The following is a 23,515-nucleotide window of genomic DNA, read 5'->3' on the forward strand; positions in this document are numbered from 1 at the left end:
GAGTAATAGTCATTGATTAAGCTCATGGTGACCCTCTCCCCCATATGCTAAAATCCATGCTGCAGTTGGCCTGTGTTTCCCCTTGTTTCACCCACACCACCTCTGGGTTGAATAGCAGACATACATTTTTGCTCAGCACCATTTCCCACTTGCTTGGCCTCTCTGGCACTGTGGTAGAAGGTGCTCAGGAAACCAAGGAAAAGCAGGTAAAGAGGCATGAAGACCCTAGTTACTGAAATCATCAGAAAGAAAGCACCTCCTCCCATTGTCTGCCCGCCATAACTTCTTGGGCCACGTCTTTAGAAGCCTGGGGATGTTAGAGGGGTCAAGGTGCAGAAGATGGGTTCCAGGGCCTCCTGGAGATTTATGTCCTTAACAGCAGGAGTGTCAGGAATGGGTAAGAGTGTGGGCTTGTGAGTTGGCCCTTTTGGATTTTAATGCTGGCTCTGCCATTTACAAGCTGTGCCACCTTGAGGAAATATTCACCCTTTTGAAGACGCTGTTTCCTTTTTGTAAAATGGAATAACAAGAGAGTAACTAGTGGGATTATTTGATGACTGAAACATGGAGCACTTGGTGCAGTGCCAAGCCCTTACTACATGTTGAACAAATGTGATTACACTGGAATTCCAAGCCTCAGCCCACTCTCTGGTGCCAAGAATAAAATATTTGCCAAAAGAAAGGGAAAACGCGTCGGGAAGAAACCCTCTCCCCCTTTTTTATATCGAGTCTGGTAAGGTGGGAGGATACTGAGGCATTGGTGGTTCAGTGGTAGGATTCTCACCATTGTGATTCTCAGGGTTTTCATTGACTGATTTTTGGAAGTAGATCACCAGGCCTTTCTTCCTGGTCCATCTTAGTCTGGAAGCTCCATTGAAACCTGTTCAGCATCGCAGCAGCACGCAAGTCTCCACTGACAGGTGGTGGCTATGCGTGCGGTGCACTGGCTGGGAATCAAACCCAGGTCTCCCACATGGAAGGTGAGAATATCTACCACTGAGCCACAAATGCCTCACTATCCTTCCACCTTACCTGGGTCAGTATTAAAAACAAATGGAGAAGGGGCTTCATCTCAGCATTTGCTAGTCCCAGACCCACCTCATGAATAAGTTTGGCTTTCTGCAGGACAGCAGAATCCTTGGGTGGTGCAAATAGTTAATGCAGTTAGCTGCTAAGTGAAAAGTTGGAGGCTCAAGTCCATCAGAGGTGCCTTGGATGAAAGGGCTGGCAAACTACTTCTGGAAAATTAGTCATTGAAACTCCATGGAGCACAGTTCTACTCTGACACACAGGGGGTCACCATGAATTGGCGTCAACTCAACGGTAACTGGTTTGTGCTAGGCAGCCGCAAAGAGTCTGAGGGTTATCTGTCCCAGGAGTGGTTCCTGGGGGTGTGGTGGGGACAGAGGGAGGGTATCATAAGCTCCTTTAGGCAGTGGTCTGGTCCCATCTTTCAAGCTGTTCCACCTCAAGGAGCCTGGGCAGAAAGGGAGGAAACACACAGATGAGTTTGAATTCCTATCCCCCTTATACTTAATGTTGAGTTATTTATGTGATTATTAATACCCTGCTACACCAACCTCCTGTTTCTTTCAGAGATCTTGGCCTTGCTTCCCAGACGCCCCCCAAGAACATAAATAGAATTTCCCTTTGGGGTGGGAATAAATTAATCCATGCGATTATGGAATAATTAAAGTACTTTCAGCTAATTTCAGTTTTGAGAAAAATCCAAAAATAACTCCTTGATTTAAATATTATTTACTAAATTAATTCTTTACTCAGCCTTTTTATAGATTCCTGTGTTTTTTGGTTTTTTGCCTCCCTGTTCTTAGAGGATAAAGGCATTGTGTAGTTACTGAAATCACTTACATGAGTGGCACGTTCTTTCTACATCCAACAATTAAAAGACTTGTCACTGATTTTTTTTTTCCTAAATGGAGCTGTTCTGTAGTCTTAGTTAAGTGTTTTTTTGTGAGCTAAACAATCCTGGCTTTCTCACTGGCACTGGTACGTCTCGTCTCTAAACGAAACACCTTATTCTTCGCGTTTGCTGTAGCATCACGGGATAGCGGGGGCTGAATTCACCTCCTGGGGCTGCCACAGCCAAATGCCACAAACTGGGCGTCTTATAAGAACAGAATTTGTTGTCTCACAGATGTGGAGGCTGCGAGTCCGAAATCAGAGTGTCAGTTGCATTGATTCCTTCTGAGGGCTCTGAGGAAGGATCTGAACAATGCCTCTCTCCTGGCTTCTGGTGACAGCCGCCAGTTCTTGGTGTTCCTTGGCTTGTAGCTCTGTCACTCCAAGTTCTGCCTCTGTCGTCACATGGCCATCTTCTCTGCATGTCTGTCTGCTCTTTTATAAGGACACCACTCATACTGGATTAGGACCCACCCTGCTGTTATATGACCTCATGGTACCTGATAAACCTGTTCAAAGACTCTGTTTCCAAACAAGGTTACACTCACAGCTACCAGGGGTTAGGACTTCAACCTTTCTTTTTGGGTAACACGATGTGGTCCATAACATGGACTGTCTGAAGTCTGTGATGCAGCCCCTGCCCCAGAGAGCCTGTGAGAGGCAGGGCTGTGATTGAGAGCGTGCTCTCTGAGCTTGGATCCCACTTCACTAACTGGGGACTGAGTGGCCAAGCTTGTTACCCTCTTTCTGTCACTCTGCCCATCTACTTCAGAGGACGGCTGAGAGTGCTAAAGCTAAATGAGTTAGTACAGATCAAGCACCTAGAATGGTGCCTGGAACAGAGCGTTAGCTATTACCATTCTAAAAAGGCGGCACTCCTGTCTTTATAGGATTCCCTGGGTGGCGCAGATGGTTAAGCGCTTGGCTATTAACCGAAAGGCTGGTGGTTTGAGTCTCCCCAGAGGTGCCTGGGAAGAAAGGCCTGGTGATCTACTTCTGAAAGATCACAGCCACCAAAACCTCTATGGAGCACAGTTCTACTCTGACATACATGGGGCCACCATGAGTTGGAATAGACTTCTTGGCAAGTTTTTTTTTGCTATCTCTATAGAGATGCCATCATTGACGGGTGAAGAGTTAGTTTTAGGGATGCAATTGTTTGTTTTTAAGCAGGACACATGTCTAAAGTGTTATGGAAGAGGCAGGAGAGAGGGTTGTGTGCCCATTAATGGCCTTAGGTTTCTCCCGGGCCCCTTGATACCTCTGTTAGTATGAGGAGGCTGGCTGCCCTTGTCTGGGTGAATCTGTCCCCAGAGTGACTACTTGTTCCTATTGAGGGATATTAAGAAAAATTATCCAAAACTTAGAAATAAGGCCAAGAGAGTGCAGTGTGTCCTTTCAGAGTCATTCTGGGGCAGGTTTAACAAGACTACCTGAGGAACTTGTAATATTTAGGGGAATGTACTTTCGTTTGACTGTTGTTTACGATAACGAAGGGCTCAGACTCTGAAGTCATGTGTCAACTTGTAGATCTTATTTGGTAGAGATGTGAATACTTTCTTTCCAGCAGAAAAGATAACCCCAGATGTTATGATTTTTTATTGCCCTGTAGGATAATATCCAGTTTTGTACCTAATCCAAGGATCTTAGTCTCCTGTTCTTGTTTCGGGGCGCATAAATACCCAGTTCCTCAAAATTCTTTTGCTCCCCTCATGGTACTTGCCTCCTTATTAATGAGTTAATAAATCTTTAATACATGTTCATTTTACATTTGTATGTGAGCCATGTTTTGAACTCTCAAAATTACACTTTGATAGTGATAATGGGTGTATTTTTCCATGTTTAAAATAATAAGCTACCATGTTAAAAAGGAGCCTGGTGGTACACTTGGCTGGTAACCAAAAGGTTGGTGGTTCAAAACCACAGCAGCTCTGCTGGAGAAAGACCTGGTGATCTGCTTCTGTACAGATTACAGCCAAGGAAACCCTACAGGGCAGTTCTACTCTGTCACATGGGGTTGTTATGAGTTAAAATTGATTTGTTGGCACCTCACAACAACAGGGGAAACCCTGGTGGCGTAGTGGTTAAGTGCTTCGGCTGCTAACCAAAGGGTCGGCAGTTCAAATCCACCAGGTGCTCCTTGGAAACTCTATGGGGCAGTTCTACTCTGTCCTATAGGGTCACTATGAGTCGGAATTGACTCGATGGCACTGGGTTTGGTTTGGTTTGTTTTTAACAACAACAGCAACCATGTTACAAAAGAAGAAAACATGTCTGTGTGTCTCTTTATACCATGGATAAAGCCCTTTCCCATATGTGCCCGCATTTTGACCTTGAATCTCAAGGATGCTCTATGAGGAAGGTAGAGGAGATGGAGTTAGTCTTGTTTCACAGCCAAGGAAACTTAGACCCAGATTGAAAAGGGACATGTCCCAGGTCATTCATGCCGATAAGTGGCAGAACCAAGATGGCCTCAGGGTCCTGGCTCCACCACCTGTCTCTTCCTTCCACAGCTGTTTATCCTGATGAAAATGAACATCAAGAGTAGCCCCCTACTGGAAAAACACCAAGGGCCCCTCTGGTGGCTCTGGCTGTGTTTATGTGAGCTAGAATTGGCAGCCCCTCCTCCTCCAGCAGCTCACTGTTCATGGGCAAGGGTTCCCACCCCAAGTCCCCAGACCCCTAGGGGCCGTCTTTCAATGCAATAATGGGGGCCTAGAGCGATTGGCAATATTTCAGAAAGCTTAAGGGAGATCATACATCTCCCCATGACAGGTCTGGCAGACTAAATGAAATGCATTTCTCTGCTTTTGGCTGGAATTCCCTCAGCTCAGTCTGGCCACACTGCTTATCTTGGGCTGATCAGAAGGCTTGATTAGATCTTGACAAATAAAAATGAGTTATTACTTAATAAATGCAATTCATTTGGCAAATACAGCCTTTCAAAGCATGGCTCCATGGGGAGAAGAAACTAACGCGAGGGGTTCTTGGTGGCACAGAGGTGGGGAGCTGCAGGCTCACCCGAGAAAACAAGAAATGGTGGCTATGAGACACGCGGCATATCAGCCTGAGGCTGGGGACTTGACATGGAGTGAAGTCTTCTACTAATGAGAACAGATGCTGCGGACTGGAACGTTGATTCCACCCAGGGAAAATGGCAGGAGCCAGAGATCTGGCATGGTAGCAATGTGGCATGAGAATAGTGTCCAGACTTTAGACAACCTCTTTAACCCCAGATCTTCATCTATTAAAAAGATAAAATGAAACCTAGTCTTCTGACCTCCCGGGAGTGTTACAAGGAGTCCTTAACAACAGCCACAACAGGGGCACCTCCTGAGAGGGCACTGTGTTCCAGGCATTGTTTGAATCCTAACTCTGCCTCTTACTAGCCAGGTAGCTTTAGGTAGGTTAAACCACGATGAGTCTCAGTTCCTCACCTGCAAAATGGGATCATAACTCTACCTTTCTACAGGGCTGTTAGTAAGGATGGCAGCTGTTGTTAAGGTGCAGTTAATCTTAATGATTTAATTTGGGGCTGATTGTAATTGCCTGGAATTCAGAGGAGATTACTGGGGTTGGGATAAGCATCAGAGGCAGGAACCACCGCATATCAGAAAAACATGGAGAGCCAAGGTTCTCAGTCAAGTTCAATGTAATTCTGTATTTACAAGTTTCGTGCTGTTACAGGAAGTGGACACATACTGGGGTAGACATCCCCATCTCGTCCCCTTTTCCTGCCTCTGCTTCCCCCATAGTGTTTCTGCTCTTTCTCTTCTACCCTGGAGTCTTTCTGGGAAGGGAATGATGAGAGGTGTTGGGTCAGTCAGGCCAGCACACCCTGGCCGCCCCTCCATGATGTGTCTTGAAGTCCATCTCTGTTTCAGCAAACATTCATCATAGGCATTCCTTATTCTCCTGCCCTTGGCTTGTGGGCTCAAGTTGCACTGAGTTACACTGTGGGAAAGAACCCTGCTGGTCTGGCCAATGCCAAGTTGTGAACCTGGGCCCTTGGAACCATTTAAAACCATTCAAACTCCAGCCCAGTGTCCCTTTGACACCTCAGACATCCCACCCCGAAAGCTCTTTAGGAGGCTGCACTAATCTGGTGTTTCCCAGTTTCCTTCACACTTGTTTTTTTTCCCCATGCACGTGTTGTTACTAATTGCTGTCGAGTTGGTTCTGACTCATGGTGGCCCCATGTGTACAGAGTAGAATTGCTCCATAGGGTTTTTGAGGCTGTGACCTTCTGGAAGCAGGTTGCCAGGCCTGTCTCCCGAGGTGTCTGTGATGGGTTTGAACAGCCAACCTTTAGGTTAGCAATTGAACGCTTAACCACATATTCCTGTACTACTAATTGTGAAATGCTTTTCTCGTCAACCCTCTCCCTCTTAAATGAGTTAAATGCATTTATTTTAAAAGGAAGCTTGATCTCTCCACTGGAACGCCTATGTCACTAGCCACAAAATGGAAGGTGAAGATAAATTCAGTGAAAACAAAACAAAATCACTGAATAGCTTGATACCATTGCCTGCCAAAGGTTCTGAGCCTGACACCTACTCTCTCTCCCGCTTTAAAAATACTGAAAACGAGACTCTTTCCTTGTAATCAAAAGGAGTGGATGAGAATTGCAAAGGACATGGTTTGGATGCGATGCTGAGACCTTAGTGAACGCCACCATCTTGCCTGGCCTTCCACACACTGGGAAATGCCATATCAATTCACCTGTCAGTCAGTATTTGCTGAGCGTTCACTACGTGCCCAGCGTGTGTCTGCAAGTACGTGGGGGATGAGGTGTCTTTGTCCTACAATGGATTTTTCTCATCTTGAAACACACTGGTACAAGATAATTAATAAATGAGACTGTGTCATAAGAGAGAACTGAGTTGCCTGGGAGGTGGAACAAATGCCATTGCAGATTGGAGAAGGGAGAAATCTGTATGGGTGGGTGGGGTTGAAGGAAAGCTTCCTGAAGACACTGAGCCCTGAGTCAAGCCCTGAAGGATAAGCAAAAGGCTTGTACATTTGTGACTATGACCTGAGAACCTGAGGTCCTGAGTCTTGCTCCTCGCCAATCCTTTCCCCAGATGGGGGAATCGCTATCTTGGGAAAGAGAATAGTTGTTTAAAGGCATAACCCACTGCCGTTGAGTCAATTTGGACTCATAGTGACCCTACAGGACAGAGTAGAACTGCCCTGTAGAGTTTCCAAGGAGCACCTGGCGGATTCGAACTGCCAACCTCTTGGTTAACAGCTGTAGCACTTAACCAGTATGCCACCAGGATTTCCTTTAAAGACGTAGGCTCTGGAATTAGACAGACCTGAGTTTGGAGCAAGCTCCAAGGTTTAGTCACTGTTGTCACCTTGGGCAAGTCACAGTGCATTTTCTGAGCCTCAGTTTCTTGCTCTATAAAATGGGGACAGTGATGGTCCTTGCCTTAAAAGGGCTGTTATGAAGATGAGGTGAGGCAGTGCTTGTAGCGTTAGCTGCCATATCAAGTGGTGGGTAGAGGAGGTTCATGTCATCTGCCAGGGGCTGAGTTCATGTTTGCAAGAGGAAGAGAGGAAACCAGAGAGGAGGAGAGACTCCAGGATTCCTTTTGGATCACTCAAATCCACGTCCAAGGGCATCTTGGCCTGGCAAGTCTCACAGTTTCCATCCTTGAGCTCACCGCCAGGCTGTGAAACAGTAAGACCTGGACAAAGGATTTGCAGACTCGTAAAGATTCTGCTTTAGGCTCTTGGAGGCCTCTGTTCACATTTATCCATCCATCCATCTATTCTCCACCCAAGCATTGGTTGTTTACTAAATGCTGGACTTGATACTAGCAGCTGGGATTCAGTGATCAGAAAATGAGAGCAAGTATGGTATGTAAGTTGTACCTCCATAAAGGTGTTTAACAAAATAGAGCTAATCCCTGGCATGTGGGGAGGTTATGAGAGTGGTATAGATGGTCATTAATTAACCAGATACACAAATGGTGTGCTAGCGCTGTGAAAGAAAAATATAGCATCCTATGCAAGTGTGTGGCAGGAGTGCCTCATCTTGTCTGAGATACGAGAGAAGGCTTTCTGGAGAGGTGATGCTGAGCTGGGAGCTGAAGGAACCATGGTATTGAGCCAAATCAAGATGGTCCTGGCAGAAGGTGTAGCACATGCAAAGGCGCTGAGGTAGGAAGGCACAGGGGTCATTGGAGAAGCAGAAAGAGAGTGAATGTGGCTGGAGTGTCAGTGTGGTGTGAGATGAGACCGAGGAGGGAGGTTATGCAGGATAGTTTGTGGAAAGGAATTGGGTCTTCATCTTAAGACCCTCATTTTGTATTCCTCACCCTATGGGCCCCGGCTTCTCTCCTCTGGCTGGGATATGTTTGTTGGTGACCATGGGGTCCAGTGGAGGCTGAGAGGAATGCCAAGGGCAGCGTGTGTTCCCGGGTATTAGCTTTCTGGGTTGAGCCTCTTTGTCCTGTGGAGACCCATCGACAGAACATCTCTGGGCCAGGGCTGGTCCTATTTAGCAGCTGTTCCCTAGCTGGGAAGAGGCTTTTAGCTTTAATAAAAAGGGAGTAGAGATAAGCAGACTGCCTTGGTGGGGAGAGCAGCAGTGACAGGATGATTTAAATGGCCTCTCCAGTGTCATTTCTTCTGTGCAGACATCATAAATCAGATTAGCGCTGGGCTCTGTTGGGAGGGGGATAGGAAGAGAGACCTGGAGGGAGAAGGGCCTGCGACTGGCCTGAGTCAAGGGGGACAGCCCCAGGGGTGGGTCTGGGGTATCACCTATGCCTGATACTCAGCCCCCAGTCATATTCATTGGAGAAGAAGTGGGCAGAATGACTCCCCCAACCCACCTTTTTGGCCCTTTGCCAGGTTTGGGGTAGAAATGAAGAGGACTGATAAGAGAGTAGGGAAGAGAGAAAATGGGGAAGAATGGAGGGGCAGATTTAAGAGGTGGGGAGTTACAGGCATTGGAAAAACTACTTTGTTGTCGTTGCCGCCTTCGCGTCAGCACCCAACTCGTGGCAAGCCCATGCACACTGAACAAAATGCCACCCGGTCCTGGGTCATCCCTGTGTTCAGTTGTGAATCAGACAGTGTCCTGTTGTGCTCCGTAGGGTTTCCGCTGGCTGGCTTTCAGAAGTAGATTGCCAGGCCTTTCTTCCCAGTCTGTGTTAGTCTGGAAGCTCCAACGAAACCTGTTCAGTGTCATAGCAACACACAAGCGTCCACTGACAGATGAGTGGTGGTGGCACATGAGGTGTACTGGCCAGGAATCGAACCCATCTCCTTCCTGGAAGGCAAGAATTCCACTGCTGAGCCACCACTGCCTCATGTCTCACTGGGCATTAAAATCACTTTGGAAACTTTAAAAAAATACTGATGCCTGAGTGCTACCCCCACTGTCTCTGAGTTCCTGGTGAATCAATGTACAGCTAAAGTTAAGAACCATTGGGCTAGAGCTTAGCTTCTCTCTTAAACTTGAGAACTGCACAATTTCAAACCCTCACTTGCACCATGGCTGCGCAGGCCCACCAGTCCCTCTGGGCTTCCAGACCAAATTGAGGGACCAGCATAGAATCTTGCTCTGGGACAACTAAATGGAGCGGCACTCCCACCCACCTTTCCTTTGCAGGTCTCACGCCATCTGGGCAAGATGTACAGTGAGATGATCTTTGTCAACGGCTTTGTGCACTGTGATCCCCACCCAGGCAATGTGCTGGTGCGAAAGCACCCGGGCACAGGGAAGGCAGAGGTTATCCTGTTGGACCATGGACTCTACCAGGTAGGGGGGGCTGTGGTCCTGCCTGGGCCCAGAGCCCGCTGCCTTCCCGTATGGGTCACAGAAATGCAGGCTGAGAGCTCAGAGCTGGAGGGGGCCCTGCCTTAACCAAGGAATGGGATCATTGTGCGCAAGTCACCGATACAAGGGCTCAGTTTTCTTCTTAATAAAGTCAGGCTTATTTTTTATTTCACCACCACTGTGAGGATTCAGTGGAGATGTGCTTGTATATTATGAAAGCACTTGGTAAGTTGTGAGAAAGCGTGCCTTCCCAGGGAACCCTGGGAACTGAACTTTCTGACATGAGCTGGGGTTTCAGAGGGAGGTGGTAACTGTGTGTTCCACCCTAGTAAAGATGTGCTAGGAGGTGGGTAACTGGTAGGGGCTCCGTGGCCCCAGACTCAGTCTTCTGAATTCAGGATACAGAGCTGGTTTGAATAAGTCATGAACTCCTACCTGGAAATCGTGATGTTCCCTGCCTATCCCAGGGGCTCAGAGCCTGACTTGATTTTATGAAGCACGTGATCCTAGGGAGGTTCCCCCAATGGTCTCCTGATCCTCCCCTCAGGACCCTGATCTCATATCCTAAAATGTTGGCATCCCTTAAAAGATTCAGTGAAGAAGCATGCGTTAGTTTAGAGTAGGCTCGCTGCTGTCTCATAGCCCCAAAACGCACGCAGGGCCAAAAACAATAAAAGTTTAATTTCTTGATCCCGTACCAGTCCTGGGCAGGTGAAAGAGTCTGCAGGCAGCCCTCCTTCTGGGCTGCAGGCTGAGTGGGGCTCTGCTTCCCAGGCATCCTCAGAGGTTATTGTGCTATCAGCTGGCAGCGAGGGTCAGGACACGGGAGCACGCGTGGGAAAGTTTTCATGGGCCAGGCCTGGAAGTGGAGCTTCTGCCACTTTCCACCGGACGGGGCTCAGTCACATGCAGGTAGGCTGGCAATATAGCCTGTGCCTGGGAAGAAGAGAAGGATTGTGGTGGGCAATTAGCCGTCTCTCTAGACTGGACCAGGCTTACCAAACTGGAGCTTTGACCTTGGGCCTGCAGGGTTGGCTGAACTTGTAGAGAGAAGCAGATGTCATGCAGGAACTGTGGCCCTTATCTGTGCCCCTTTGCAGTGGTCAGCACTAGCCAGGGACTTGGGGCCTGCACAGTGAGGACCTTACAAGGACAGGAGGCTCAGGTCCTGCCATTGCTGCCCTCACCTTAGGTGCTCACAGAAGAATTCCGCCTGGATTACTGCCACCTCTGGCAGTCTCTGATCTGGACAGACATGAAGAAGGTGAAGGAGTACAGCCAGCGCCTGGGAGCCGGTGAGCTCTACCCCTTGTTTGCCTGTATGCTGACAGCCCGGTCGTGGAACTCTGTCAACAGGGGCATCAGCCAAGCTCCAGTCACTGCCACTGAGGTAGGTGGCCTCCTCCTGGCCCTGTCCTCTTCCAAATGCAAGGGGCAGAACCAGGGGTGGCCTTTGGACCCTTTTCAACCAGGGTTTGAGATTCTAGACTGGAGGGCTGTGTGTGTGCGCGTGCACACGTGTGTGTGTGTGCGTGCATGTCAGAATTAGGGGAGTGTTTTTTTTTTTCTTTTAGATGGGAAGAAGGGGGCAGGAGGAGAAACATTTCTCCTGGACAGAGGGCAGGAAAGGACAAGGTATCCCACTGTATGCTCTCCAGGCTACCAGCCTGGACGTATAAACAGGACCATGTTAACTATAGTAACTCAGACCTTTGTGGCTTTAGCTCCGGCTGTTCATGAAAGATTTCAGGCTGCTGCCAAGTTCTCCTAGGACTTCTGGGAATGCCCAGGGACTGTCTCCTGTGTGTTCGTGCATACACCTGACCCTACCTCTGCTGTGTGCTGTCGCCCAGTACATGGCTCCTGTGAGGTACCATATGGGGAAAGTGCTTTGCTTACTCTTCCGAGGTACCCAAGCAGTGCTGCTTGTCCCATTGTCCTGCAGAGTTTTTAGTAAAACAGCTTTTTTTGTTCTCTATTTGTAGCTCATTTCTCCGTTGGACCTAGACAAGAGTTCCATGGAGACTGGGCTGGGAAACAGATCCTAGGAACATCTCCTCCCCATGTTCATCGTCACCTGCTCCCATGAGAGAAGTTTATTGGGTGCCTTAGTTATCTAGTGCTGCTGTAACAGAAATGCCACCAGTGGATGGCTTTAACAAACAGAAATTAATTTTCTCACAGTCTAGGAGACTAGAAGTCTGAATTCAGGGCCCCAGCTCCTGGGGAAGGCCTTTTCTCTTTGTTGGCTCTGAGAGAAGGTCCTTGCCACTAATCTTCCCCTGGTCTAGGAGCTTCTCAGCTCAGGGACCCTGAGTCCAAAGGACACGCTCTGTTCCCTATGCCTCTTTTTTGGTGGCATGAGTTCCCTTCTTTCTGCTGGCTTATCTTTCTTTTTGTCTCTTGTAAGATAAAAGGTGATGCAGGCCACGCTCCAGGGGAACTTCCCTTACGTTGGATCAGGGCTATGACCTGAGTAAGGGTGTTGCATCCCACCCTGATCCTCTTTAACATAACCTAATCTTGCCTTGTTAACCACAACCACAGACAGAGATTAGAATTTATAACACATAGGAAAATTACATCAGATCACAAAACGGAGGACAACCACACAAATACTGGGATTCATGGCCGAGCCAAGTTGACACGTATTTTGGGGGGACACAATTCTGTCCATAACACTGGGGCAAGCTCGTTCTTCCTGCTCAGCGTGTGTTCCTCCCAGGAGGTCTCTCAGTCCTTATGGAATTGACTTCTGTCTTTCCACTCTGTCAGTTCTCCAGACCCATCCAGATCTGCTGGAATCCATGTGGTGGGTGGGCTCGGGCTCCCGATGAGGCCCCTGTTCACCATAAGGGCAGGATCCTGCTCACGCAGCCAGAAAGACCTGGGTTGTAGTTCCAGCACCTCGTCTTCCTAGGGGTGTGACCTTGGGCAGTTCCCTTCACCTCTTTGAGCCTCACAGCGCTCATCTGTAAGCTGCTTTGTGGTAGGTGACTTTAGGAATGGCTAGATGTAGAGTCTCAAACAATGTCATCAAGAGGCCATCTCTCTCCATCTCTTGGCTCTGCTTTCCTCTGAGTTGACATTAATCTTAAGCAAGCTTGGTGGCACCAATGACTACCAGCAGCCCCAGGCTTAAAAACCAAAAAACCGGTTGCCATTGAGTCAATTCCAACTCATGGCGACTCCATGTGTTTCCGAGTAGAACGGTGCTCCGTAGAGTTTTCAATGGCTGATTTTTTGGAAGGAGATCACCAGACCTTTCTTCCAAGGTGCCTTTGGTTAGTAACTGAGTGCACTGACTGCTTGTACCACCCAGCGACTCTAGCCCCAGACTTACACAGCCTCCAAGCTCACCATCTCAGAAGGAGAGAGACAGTCTCCCTCCTTTGTAAAATAGGGATGATACAGATGATAATTTCTGCTTTACTGATAATATATGTAAAGTGCCTGAAGTTCATCCATTCAATAGATGTTTGTTTTACCAGACCCTGTGCTAGGTGCCGAGGATCCAGTGATGAACAGACAGACAGGCCTTCATGTAACTTACTCTTTGGTTGAGGGAGACAGACAGTAAGCAAGTGAACAAAGAGGTGAATGAATAATTACAGGTTATGGGTGCCGGGAAGGAGGGAGGCAGGGTGCGGTGATTTGAGTAATAGTGGGGGATGGAGAGTGCTGTAGATAGTGTGCTCAGAGAAGACCTTGATGATGAGTTAACATCTAACCTTAGGCCTGAAGTACAAGTGTCAGGTGCCGGTGCTGGGCAGGGGAGTTTCCCTAGGGAAATCCAAAAGTGACTGTCATACACAGAAAGTAGGGACAGACCAAAGAAAGAGGCAGACCACTCCAGGTTGAAAAACCAGTCTAAGATTTATTATGGGGAAAACCTACAGGGCGAGGTCTTGGGCAGCCTCAGAACAGGTAGCTCTTGGCGCTACTGTCCCAGCTCCAGAGATTAATGTGTAGAGGAGGTGATGTGGGTTTGTCATGCAGGCTCCCTTCCCTCAAGTCCGAGATGTCCTAATGTTATTGTTTGGGCCCAGGTTCCTTTAAGGATGTTATATTTCCTACTTCAAGGGTGTTATATTCCTTGGCCTCCTGTTCGTTTCCAGGAATGGACGTGTTTGCCAGGACTGTGGTCAACTTCAGGCCTGGAGGCAGCTTGCAGGTCCTGGATCAGTCACTTCTTCGTTTGTCCTCCCAACAACAAGACAGGCTTCAGCCATGGGAAGAGCTTGGAGAAAGCATAGCAGGCAGAGGACACACCTGCGCTAAGTCCTAGTGGGAGGAAAGAGCTTGGTCTGGTCAGGAGTGTGGTGTGGGGGGTGGTAGGAAGAGAGGAATTTGGAACGCTGGGCATGAGAGCGTCACACAGGGCCTTATAAGCCATGGGAAAAATTCGGATTCTCAGTACAAAGCAGAACCTTTGGCAGGCTTTAAGCAGGAGAATGACTTGTTCAGATTTGCTGTTTTTTTCTCTGTCTAGAGTGGGGCACAGTGAGCAATGGGGCAGCCAGATAGGAGGTTGGGGGCTTGGGCAGGACCCAGGTTGAGCAATGACAGAGGTTCAGACTGCTCTGACAGCGATGAAGATGGAGAGAAGTAGATGGAGCCAAGATGTATTTTGGAGGTAAAACTGAGAGGACCTTCTTTTAGATTAAGGAGCCCTGGTGGCTCAGTGTTAAGTGCTCAGCTGCTAACTGAAAGGTCAGCGGTTAGAAACCACTAGCTCTCTAGAGGAGGAAGATGTGGCGATCTGCTTCCATAAAGATTACAGCCTTGGAAACCCAATGGGGCAGTTCTACTTTGTCCTATAGAGTTACAATGAGTCGGAATTGACTCGACAGCAACAGGTTTGGATTTTTGTTTTTTTCTGTTGGATTAGACGTGCAGAGTTTCTTCTCATTTTCAGTTCTGCCACATCAGAAAATGAAGGTCCTAAAAGCTTGACTCCATCCACGTCACTAAGGTCAACTTTACTTTGAGGAGGCAACTCTTCCCCAGTTGTGTTTTGAGTGCCTTCCAAACTGAGGGGCTTATCTTCCAGCACTATATCAGACAATGTTCCACTGCTATTCATCAGGTTTTCACTGGCTAATTCTTTTCAAAAGTAGACTGCTGGGTCCTTCTTCCTAGTCTACCATGGGTGACCCTGTTGGTATTTGAATACTGGTGGCGTAGCTTCCAGCATCACAGCAACACACAAGCCCCCACAGTATGACAAACTGACATATTCGTGGCTAGAGATGAAGAAACTGAGGATTTTTACCAACTTCTGCATTCCAAAATTGATTGTACATGCAGTCAGAATGCATTGATAATTACTGGTGATTGGAACGCAAAAATCGGAAACAAAAAAGAAGGATCGGTAGTTGGAAAATACAGCCTTGGTGATAGAAATGATGCTGGAAGTCGCATGATTGAATTTTGCAAGACCAACAATTTCATCATTGCAAATACCTATTTTCACAAACATAAACGGCAACTACACACGTGGACCTCATCAGATGGAATACCTAAGAATCAAATTGACTACATCTGTGGAAAGACACAATGGAAAAGCTCAATACCATCAGTCAGAACAAGGCCAGGGGCCAACTGCAGATCAGACCATCAGTTACTCCTATGCAAGTTCAAGTTGAAACTGAGAAAAATTAGAACAAGTCCACAGAGCCAAAGTATGACCTTGAGTATATCCCACCTGAATTTAGAGACCATCTCAAGAATAAATTTTTTAAAATTCTTATTGTGCTTTAAGTGAAAGTTTACAAATCAAGTCATTCTCTCATACAAAAATGTATACACACCTTGCTGTATACTCCTAATTGCTCCCCCCCTGATGAGACAGCACACTCCTTCCCTCCACTCTCTCTTTTTGTGTCTATTCAGCCAGCTTCTGACCACCTCCACCCTGCCATCTCCCTTCCAGATAGGAGATGCCAACATAGTCTCATGTGTCCACTTGATCCAAGAAGCTCCCTCTTTGCCAGTATCATTTTCTATTCCATTGTCCAGTCCAAACCCTGTCTGAAGAGTTGGCTTGGGGAATGGTTCCTGTCTTGGGCTAACAGAGGTCTGGGGACCATGACCACCGGGGTCCTTCTAGTCTCAGTCAGACCATTAAGCCTGGTCTTTTTTTATGAGAATTTTGGGGTCTGCATCCCATCGCTCTCGTGCTCCTTCAGGGCTTCTCTGTTTTGTTCCCTGTCAGAGCAGTCAGCAGTTGTAGCCAGGCACCATCTAGTTCTTCTCGTCTCCGGCTGATGTCGTCTCTGCTTTATGTGGCCCTTTCTGTTTCTTGGGCACATAATTACCTTGTGTCTGTGGTGTTCTTCGTTCTCCTTTGATCTAGGTGGGTTGAGACCAATTGATGCATCTTAGATGGCCGCTTGCTAGCATTTAAGACCCCAGAAGCCACTCTCTAAAGTGGAATGCAGAATGTTATCTTAATAGATTTTATTATGCCAACTGACTTAGATGTCCTCTGAAACTATGGTCCCCAAACCCCTGCCCCTGCTATGCTGGCCTTCGAAGCATTCAGTTTATTCAGGAAACTTCTTTTCAAGAATAAATTTGATGCATTGAACACTAATGACTGAAGACCAGACAGGTTATGGAATGACTTCAAGGACATCATACATGAAGAAAGCAAGAGGTCATTAACAAGACAAGAGAGAAAGAAAAGACCTAAATGAAAGTCAGAAGAGACTCTGAAACTTGCACTTGAATGTCGAGTAGCTAAAGCAAAAGGAAGAACTGATGAAGTAAAAGAACTGAACAGAAGATTCCAAAGGGCGTCTCGAGAAGACAAAGTAAAGTATTATAATGACACGTGCAAAGAGCTGAAAATGGAAAACCAAAAGGGAAGAACACGTTCAGTGTTTCTCAAGCTGAAAGAACTGAAGAAAAAATTCAAGCCTCGAGTTGCAATAGTGAAGGATTCTATGGGGAAAATATTAAATGACGCAGGAAGCCTCAAAAGAGGAGGGAAGGAATACACAGAGTCATTATACCAAAAAGAATTGGTTGATGTTCAACCGTTTCAGGAGATGACATATGATCGGGAACCGGTGGTACTGAAGGAAGAAGTCCAAGCTGCACTGAAGGCATTGGCGAAAAACAAAGCTCTGGGAATTGATGGAATACCAATTGAGATGTTTGAGCAAACAGATGCAGCACTGGAAGTGTTCACTCATCTATGCCAAGAAATTTGGAAGACAGCTACCTGGCCAACCGACTGGAAGAGATCTATATTTATGCCTATTTCCAAGAAAGGTGAGCCAACCGAATGTGGAAATTATTGAACAATATCGTTAATATCACACGCAAGCAAAATTTTGCTGAAGATCATTCAAAAGCAGCTGCAGCAGTACATCGACAGGGAACTGCCAGAAATTCAAGCCGGATTTAGAAGAGGACGTGGAACCAGAGATATCATTGCTGATGTCAGATGGATCCTGCCTGAAAGCAGAGAATTCCGGAAGGATGTTTACCTGGGTTTTATTATCTATGCAAAGGCATTCGACTGTGTGGATCATAGCAAATTATGGGTAACATTGCAAAGAATGGGAATTCCAGAATACTTAATTGTGCTCTTGAGGAATCTGTACATGGATCAAGAGACGGTTGTTCGAACAGAACAAGGGGATACTGCATGGTTTAAACCCTGTGTGTCAGGGTTGTATCCTTTCAACACACCCATTCAATCTGTATGTTGAGCAAATAATCTAAGAAGCTGGACTATATGAAGAAGAACAGGGCATCAGGATCGGAGGAAGCCTCATTAACAACCTGTGATATGCAGATGACACAACCTTGCTTGCTGAAAGTGAAGAGGACTTGAAGCACTTACTGATAAAGATCACAGACCACAGCCTTCAGTATGCATTACAACTCAACATTAAGAAAACAAAAAATCTCACAACTGGAGCAATAAGCAACATGATAAACGGAGAAAAGATTGAAGTTGTCAAGGATTTCATTGTGCTTGGATCCACAATCAACACCCATGGAAGAAGAAAAAAAAAAAGCAGTCAAGAAATCAAAAGACACATTGCATTGGGCGAATTGGCTGCAAAAGACCTATTTAAAGTGTTGAAAAGCAAAGATGTCACCTTTAGGACTAAGGTGCACCTGACCCAAGATACGGTGTTGTCATTCGCCTCATATGTATGTGAAAGCTGGACAGTGAATAAGGAAGACTGAAGAAGAATTGATACCTTTGAGTTGTATTGGCGAAGAGTGTTGAATATACCACGGACTACAAGAAGAACGAGCAAATCTGTGTTTGAAGAAGTACAACCAGAAGGCTCCTTAGAAGCAAAGATGGCAAGACCACATCTCACATACTTTGGACTTGTTATCAGGAGTGACCAGACCCTGGAGAAGGACATCATGCTTGGTAAAATAGAGGGTCAGTGAAAGAGAGGAAGACCCTCAACGAAATGGATTGACATTGTGGCTGCAACAATGGGCTCAAGCATGGCGACAATTGTGAGGATGGCACAGGACTGGGCCGTGTTTCATTCTGTTGTGCATAGGGTCACTATGAGTCGGAACAGACTCTACGGCACCTAACAACAACAACAGATGTGGAGGGGAGGATTCAAAGCTGCGTCATAGGATTTTGAGATGAGTCATAGGATGGGTCCAATTGTGAGGATTTTTGTTTTCTTTATGTAGAGGTGTAATCCGTACTGAAGGCTGTGATCTTTGATCTTCATCAGTAAATGCTTCAAGTACTCTTTTCACTTTCAGCAAGCACTGTTGTGTCATCTGCATAACACGGGTTGTTAGTGAGTCTTCCATTAATCCTGATGCCACATTCTTCTTCATATAGCCCTCACAACTGGACCAATAAGCAGCAGCATGATAATCAGAGAAAAGATTGAAGTTGTCAAGGATTTCAGTTTACTTGGATCCAGAATCAACACCCATAGAAGCAGCAGTCAAGAAATCAAAAGATGCATTGCGTTGGGCAAATCTGCTGCAAAAGACCTCTTTATTAAAAAAAAAAAAAAAAGATGACTGAGACTTGAAGACTAAGGTGCACCTGAACCAAGCCATGGTTGTTTTCAGTCACCTCATATGCATGCGAAGGTTGGACAATGAATAAGGAAGATCGAAGAATTGGTGCCTTTAAATTGTGGTGTTGGCGAAGAATATTGACTATACTATGGACTGCCAAAAGAATGAACAAATCTGTCTTGGAAGAACTACAACCAGAATGATCCTTAGAAGCAAGGACGGTGAGACTGTGTCTCACATACTTTGGACATGTTATCAGGAGGGATCAGTCCCTGGAGACATCATGCTTGGTAAAGTAGAGGGTCAGCCAAAAACAGGGAGGCCCTCGATGAGATGGATAGACACAGTGGCTGCAGCAGTGGGCTCAAGCATAACAACAATCGCGAGGATGGCACAGGGCCGGGCAGTGTTTTGTTCTGTTTTACATAGGGCACTTAACAACAATATAGGGTAGGTAGTTGCCACTTCCTGACATAGGGAAGATTTTGGAAAGGACATATTCGGGGTGGGAGCAGTTGTTTTGAGACATATAGATAGAGATATCATGGGCAGTTGAGTTGGAAGCTTAGAGAAGAGGTCCAGGCTCGAGATAGAAATTTGGAAGTCTTCAGCATATATAGATGGGTATTTAAAGCCACAGGGAAGGTTGAGATTACATGGCATATAAGAGATCTCAATTAACTATATCTGCTTTTATTAACTGATACAATTCCATGTTTGGAGTCTTTTTCATTCATCAAGACTCAGCTTAAATGCCAGCTCTTTGAAGAGGTTTTCTGTCCTCCAGGACATTTCTCCTCATCACCCCAGCCAAAAGTGATCTCTTACTGCTTGTATCACTGATATGGCAAGTTCCTTATATCCACAGAGTAGTTGTTTGTATACACATCATAACTCCCCAGCTGGGTGGTGAGGGCCTGGAGGACAAGAACACTGTCTTGTACATCTTTTTTATCTTCTACAAGTTCCCTGCAGTCCTGGGACTGGATCTAGCCACGTAGAGGTATTTGTAGGTTCTAGAGACACTGACTCTATTTGCTCACTTTGGACAAGAACCCAGTTGGAAGGTAAACTGAGTCACTCCAGGCCAGCTCAGTCTCTCAGTCTTTTTGAGCCCTGGTCTTTTTGAGAATTGGGGGAACCTCCAATACTGTATTAGGGAGAATGTTTTTGATTGCTCTTAACAACAACAAAAAATTAAAAGTGGCTTAAGAGATAAAGAATTTGTTTTCTCCATAACAAGAAACCTGGAGGTAGGTGATTCCAGCTTGGTTAATTCAGAAAATTAACAAACTCAGGACTCTGGACTTCGTCCTCTGTGATTCTCTTGGCTTTCCTCTCATGATTTCAGGATGGCTGCAGCTGCTTCAAGCTTTACTGTCTTCGTTCAGTGGCATCCAGTGACAGGAATAGAGGGTTTATTTCTTCTTATGCATCATTTCTTAAGGGCAAGAAAACCTTTCCCAGAAGTCTCCCAATAAACTTATCACTTCTCTTCATATATCATTGGCCAGAATCATGTCACATGTCCATGCCTCAACCAACCACTTGGCAAGGGGAATGAAAGAGCTCAGAGTCATCATTGGCTGAGCTGGATCAAGATGTCCCCCACCCTGGGACTGGGAGGGGCTCAGCCTCCCTGAAGAATATGGCCCCAAGGTGTCAAGTGAACAGAGCTGGGGTTCTTTTAATAACTCACCCAGAAACCCAGTACCCTCTAGTCAATTCCAACTCATAGCGACCCTATAGCATGGAGAAGAACTGTGGAAGCAAAATGGCTGTGGGGTAGGCACCCAACAGAGTTTACCCCAGACACCCACCACCAGGATCTGTCTAGGCTTAAAGGGATAACCTGAATTGGTGAAGGCCCTTTCTGTTCGGGCTGAGAAGGGCTGATGCCAGGCCAGTTCTAACATTGCTAGGAGGTGGGTCCCTTATGATGAGCTGGGCCTTGGTCTGGCCTTAGCCATCATAGCAGGGTGACCTTGCAGCAGGGAGGCAGATGGCCTCTTGGTGTCTGGCTTCCTGTGGAAATGTTCCAGTTGGATAGCTCCTGCCTGGGGGACATTGCAAGATTCACAGCACTCAGTTATCATCCACACACCATGCTCCTGGAAGGGCTGCGAGTTCTGCTTCCACTGTAGAAAGGCGGCCATAGTGGTAATGCCTTTTGGCAGCACGGAGCTCCTCCATAAGGAGCTCTGGTGGCAAGTAGTTAAGCGCTTGGCTTGGCTTCTAACTGGAGGGTTGGTGGTTCAAACCCACCAGCTGCTCCACAAGAGAAAGATGTGGCAATCTGCTTCCTTAAAGATTATAGCCTTGGAAACCCTGTGGGGCAGTTCTGCTTTGTCCTATAGAGCCATTATGAGCCAGAAGTGACTGGACGGCAGTAGGTTTTGGGCCCATCGATATGACTTTGATGGATTCTGAGCACTTATCTCTTACAACCATCTCAGTGCTGCTGGGAGGTGGGCACACTGTAATATCATTCCCAGTTTTTCGGAGAGGACAATGAATCAAAAAAGACTAAAGGACTTACTCAGAGCCACACAGACCTGCTGTGTCAGGTGGAGCATCAGTAGAGCCAGGTGGTCAGGGCATGGGCTAGGGAGCTAGACTGCCTGAATTTAAGTCCTGCTGTAAGTGAGAGGGAGTGGGCAGATTACTTAGCTTCTCAATGCCTAAGTTTCCTCGTTTTAAAATGGGAATAATACACTCACCTCATAAGGCTGGAAGGAGTAAATTAATTGATACTTCCAAGCATTTCCAAAGTGCTTGGTTTATGTAGTTACTGCTTCATACATGTCACCCACCATCACCGTAGTCATCATCATGGTCATTGTTTTTCTGAAAGATCAGAACTGCACTGTCATGCTCAGGATTCTGGCTGGAGGCAGTAACCTGCCGAGAGCCACACAAAGGTCAGAGACATGAAAGGAGCAGAACACATGCCCTGAACCTGTACGCCAAGATGGGACCAGAGCGGTGGGAATGGCCAGTTTTGAGGGCTCACCCCGATGCTCTGGGGGCATCAGGACCTCAGGTGTTGGGAGGGGTGAGACTGCCTCCAGGCAGTATGGGCTATAAGACTCTTAGTATGTCCAGTAAGTCACAGAGTCACAGTCAGTCAGGATATGGGGCATGACTTTGGGATTGGGGTGGGGGGGGCTCCAACCTATGACCTGAACCAGCTTGGGCTTGGCAGGAGGGGCAAGGGCCATGACTCAGCTAGTACCAGTGTCCAGGGCTCTTTCCAGGCTTGGCTAAAGTAGATGGCCAGTGAGTAAGCCTTGGGGAAGAAGAGGAGGATAGATCGCTGGGCAGGAAAGCCAGCTGATTTCAATTTCATCAAATAGGGGTGGGGTAGAAGGGTTGGTGGGTAAGGCAATTTCCTGCCCCAGCCAGTACTGGCTTGGGGTATTTGGGGATGGGTATCATTGACCTTAGACATCCCCAAGTGGCACAAAGGGTTAAATGCTCAATTGGTAGCAGAAGGTTAGTGGTTCAAACCCATCCAGAGGCACCTGGGCAGACAGACCTGCAATCTGCTTTCAAAAGGTCACAGCCCTGAAAACCCTATGGAGTTCACGTCTACTCTGTACATGTGGGTTTGCTGTGAATCAGAATTGACTCAACAACAACTGACAATGACAAGAAATTGTTGACCTTGGCTGTGAGGAGCCAGGGATGACCTGCAACAGAAATGGGGCCTATTCCCTCTTCATGTGCTTCTGTCCTGTGTCTAGTTAGTGGCCAGAAGCTGGTGTTCGACATTCCATCCAGAGCCCCTTATGCTAGCCTTCAATTTAAAAAAACGTTAAGAGAAGAGCTCTTTCCGTGTGGGGTGTGTTCCTAGTAGTGCTGTGGTAACTCCTCCTGGCGTCTCCTTGTAGCTCCCCACTCCCATGGCCACCACATCCCATACCAGCCGTTCATTTCTGTCTCCCCACTGCTGCTTCAGGAATCAGAAATCCGGGACAGTGCGGCCAACTACCTTCCCCAGGTCAGCCAGCTCCTCAACCATGTGCCGCGCCAGATGCTGCTGATCTTCAAGACCAACGACCTGCTGCGCAGCATCGAGGCTGCCCTGGGTACCCGCGCTAGCGCTGGCTCCTTCCTTAACATGTCTCGCTGCTGCATCAGGGCGCTGGCCTCGTGAGTGTGGGCTCCTGTCTCTCCCTCCTCCCCCGGCTCCCAGCCTGCCCTAGGGGGCTCTCCCACCGGTCCACAGGGCCCTGCCTGAGCTTCCCAATCTTAGCTCTTCTTGCAGGAAAAGTGGGGGCAGAGAACAAAGTCAGTGAACTGCTAGTGCCTCGGGGCAGTTTTGTGGGTGATCAGAGAACTTTGTGAAAAGTGACAGAGTCCAAGACTTCACACTCCCCACCCAACTACCCAGCTTCCCTCAGGAAAATTTAAAGTGTTTTCTGAGAGTCTCAGCTCCATCCAGGTGTCCCCTGGAGTTGGGGTCAGGAACCACTGATATGTATCCCATCTCTAACTGGTCCAGGGTCCTATAAGTGCCTCCCCAGAGACTGGCCAGGAGCTAGGCCAGAGTTCTTTTTCCTGCGAGTGTAGCTGTGACTTGGGAAGGCCGGCATGAGGAGGGGCATGAATGGAGCAGGCTCTTTCTATATCTCAGATCTTTTCAGATGCCTGGGTACCCTTGGGGTGTTGGTGAGGAAAGGAAGTTGCTCCCTCAGGGAGATGGTGGAAAAGGAGTGAGGGTTTTAAGCCCTTCTACCTGAGTGCGGTGAATACACAGAAAGG

General features: G+C 47.2%; 1 protein-coding gene across 5 annotated transcripts in view; it reads left to right on the forward strand.

Annotated features, from left to right (window-relative positions):
- Positions 1 to 23,515, forward strand: part of ADCK1 (aarF domain containing kinase 1) — a 148,730-nt gene that overhangs the window by 121,367 nt on the left and 3,848 nt on the right. For 3 of the 5 annotated variants that reach the window (XM_064292806.1, XM_003408565.4, XM_023546425.2), the window contains 3 exons: positions 9,548 to 9,697; positions 10,908 to 11,105; positions 22,710 to 22,903. In XM_064292806.1, the coding sequence (XP_064148876.1) occupies positions 9,548 to 9,697; positions 10,908 to 11,105; positions 22,710 to 22,903 (542 nt within the window). The other 2 variants (XM_023546428.2, XM_023546427.2) reach the window with 2 other exon arrangements.

Source organism: Loxodonta africana, chromosome 10, assembly GCF_030014295.1.
Source record: "Loxodonta africana isolate mLoxAfr1 chromosome 10, mLoxAfr1.hap2, whole genome shotgun sequence".
Lineage (NCBI taxonomy): Eukaryota > Metazoa > Chordata > Mammalia > Proboscidea > Elephantidae > Loxodonta > Loxodonta africana.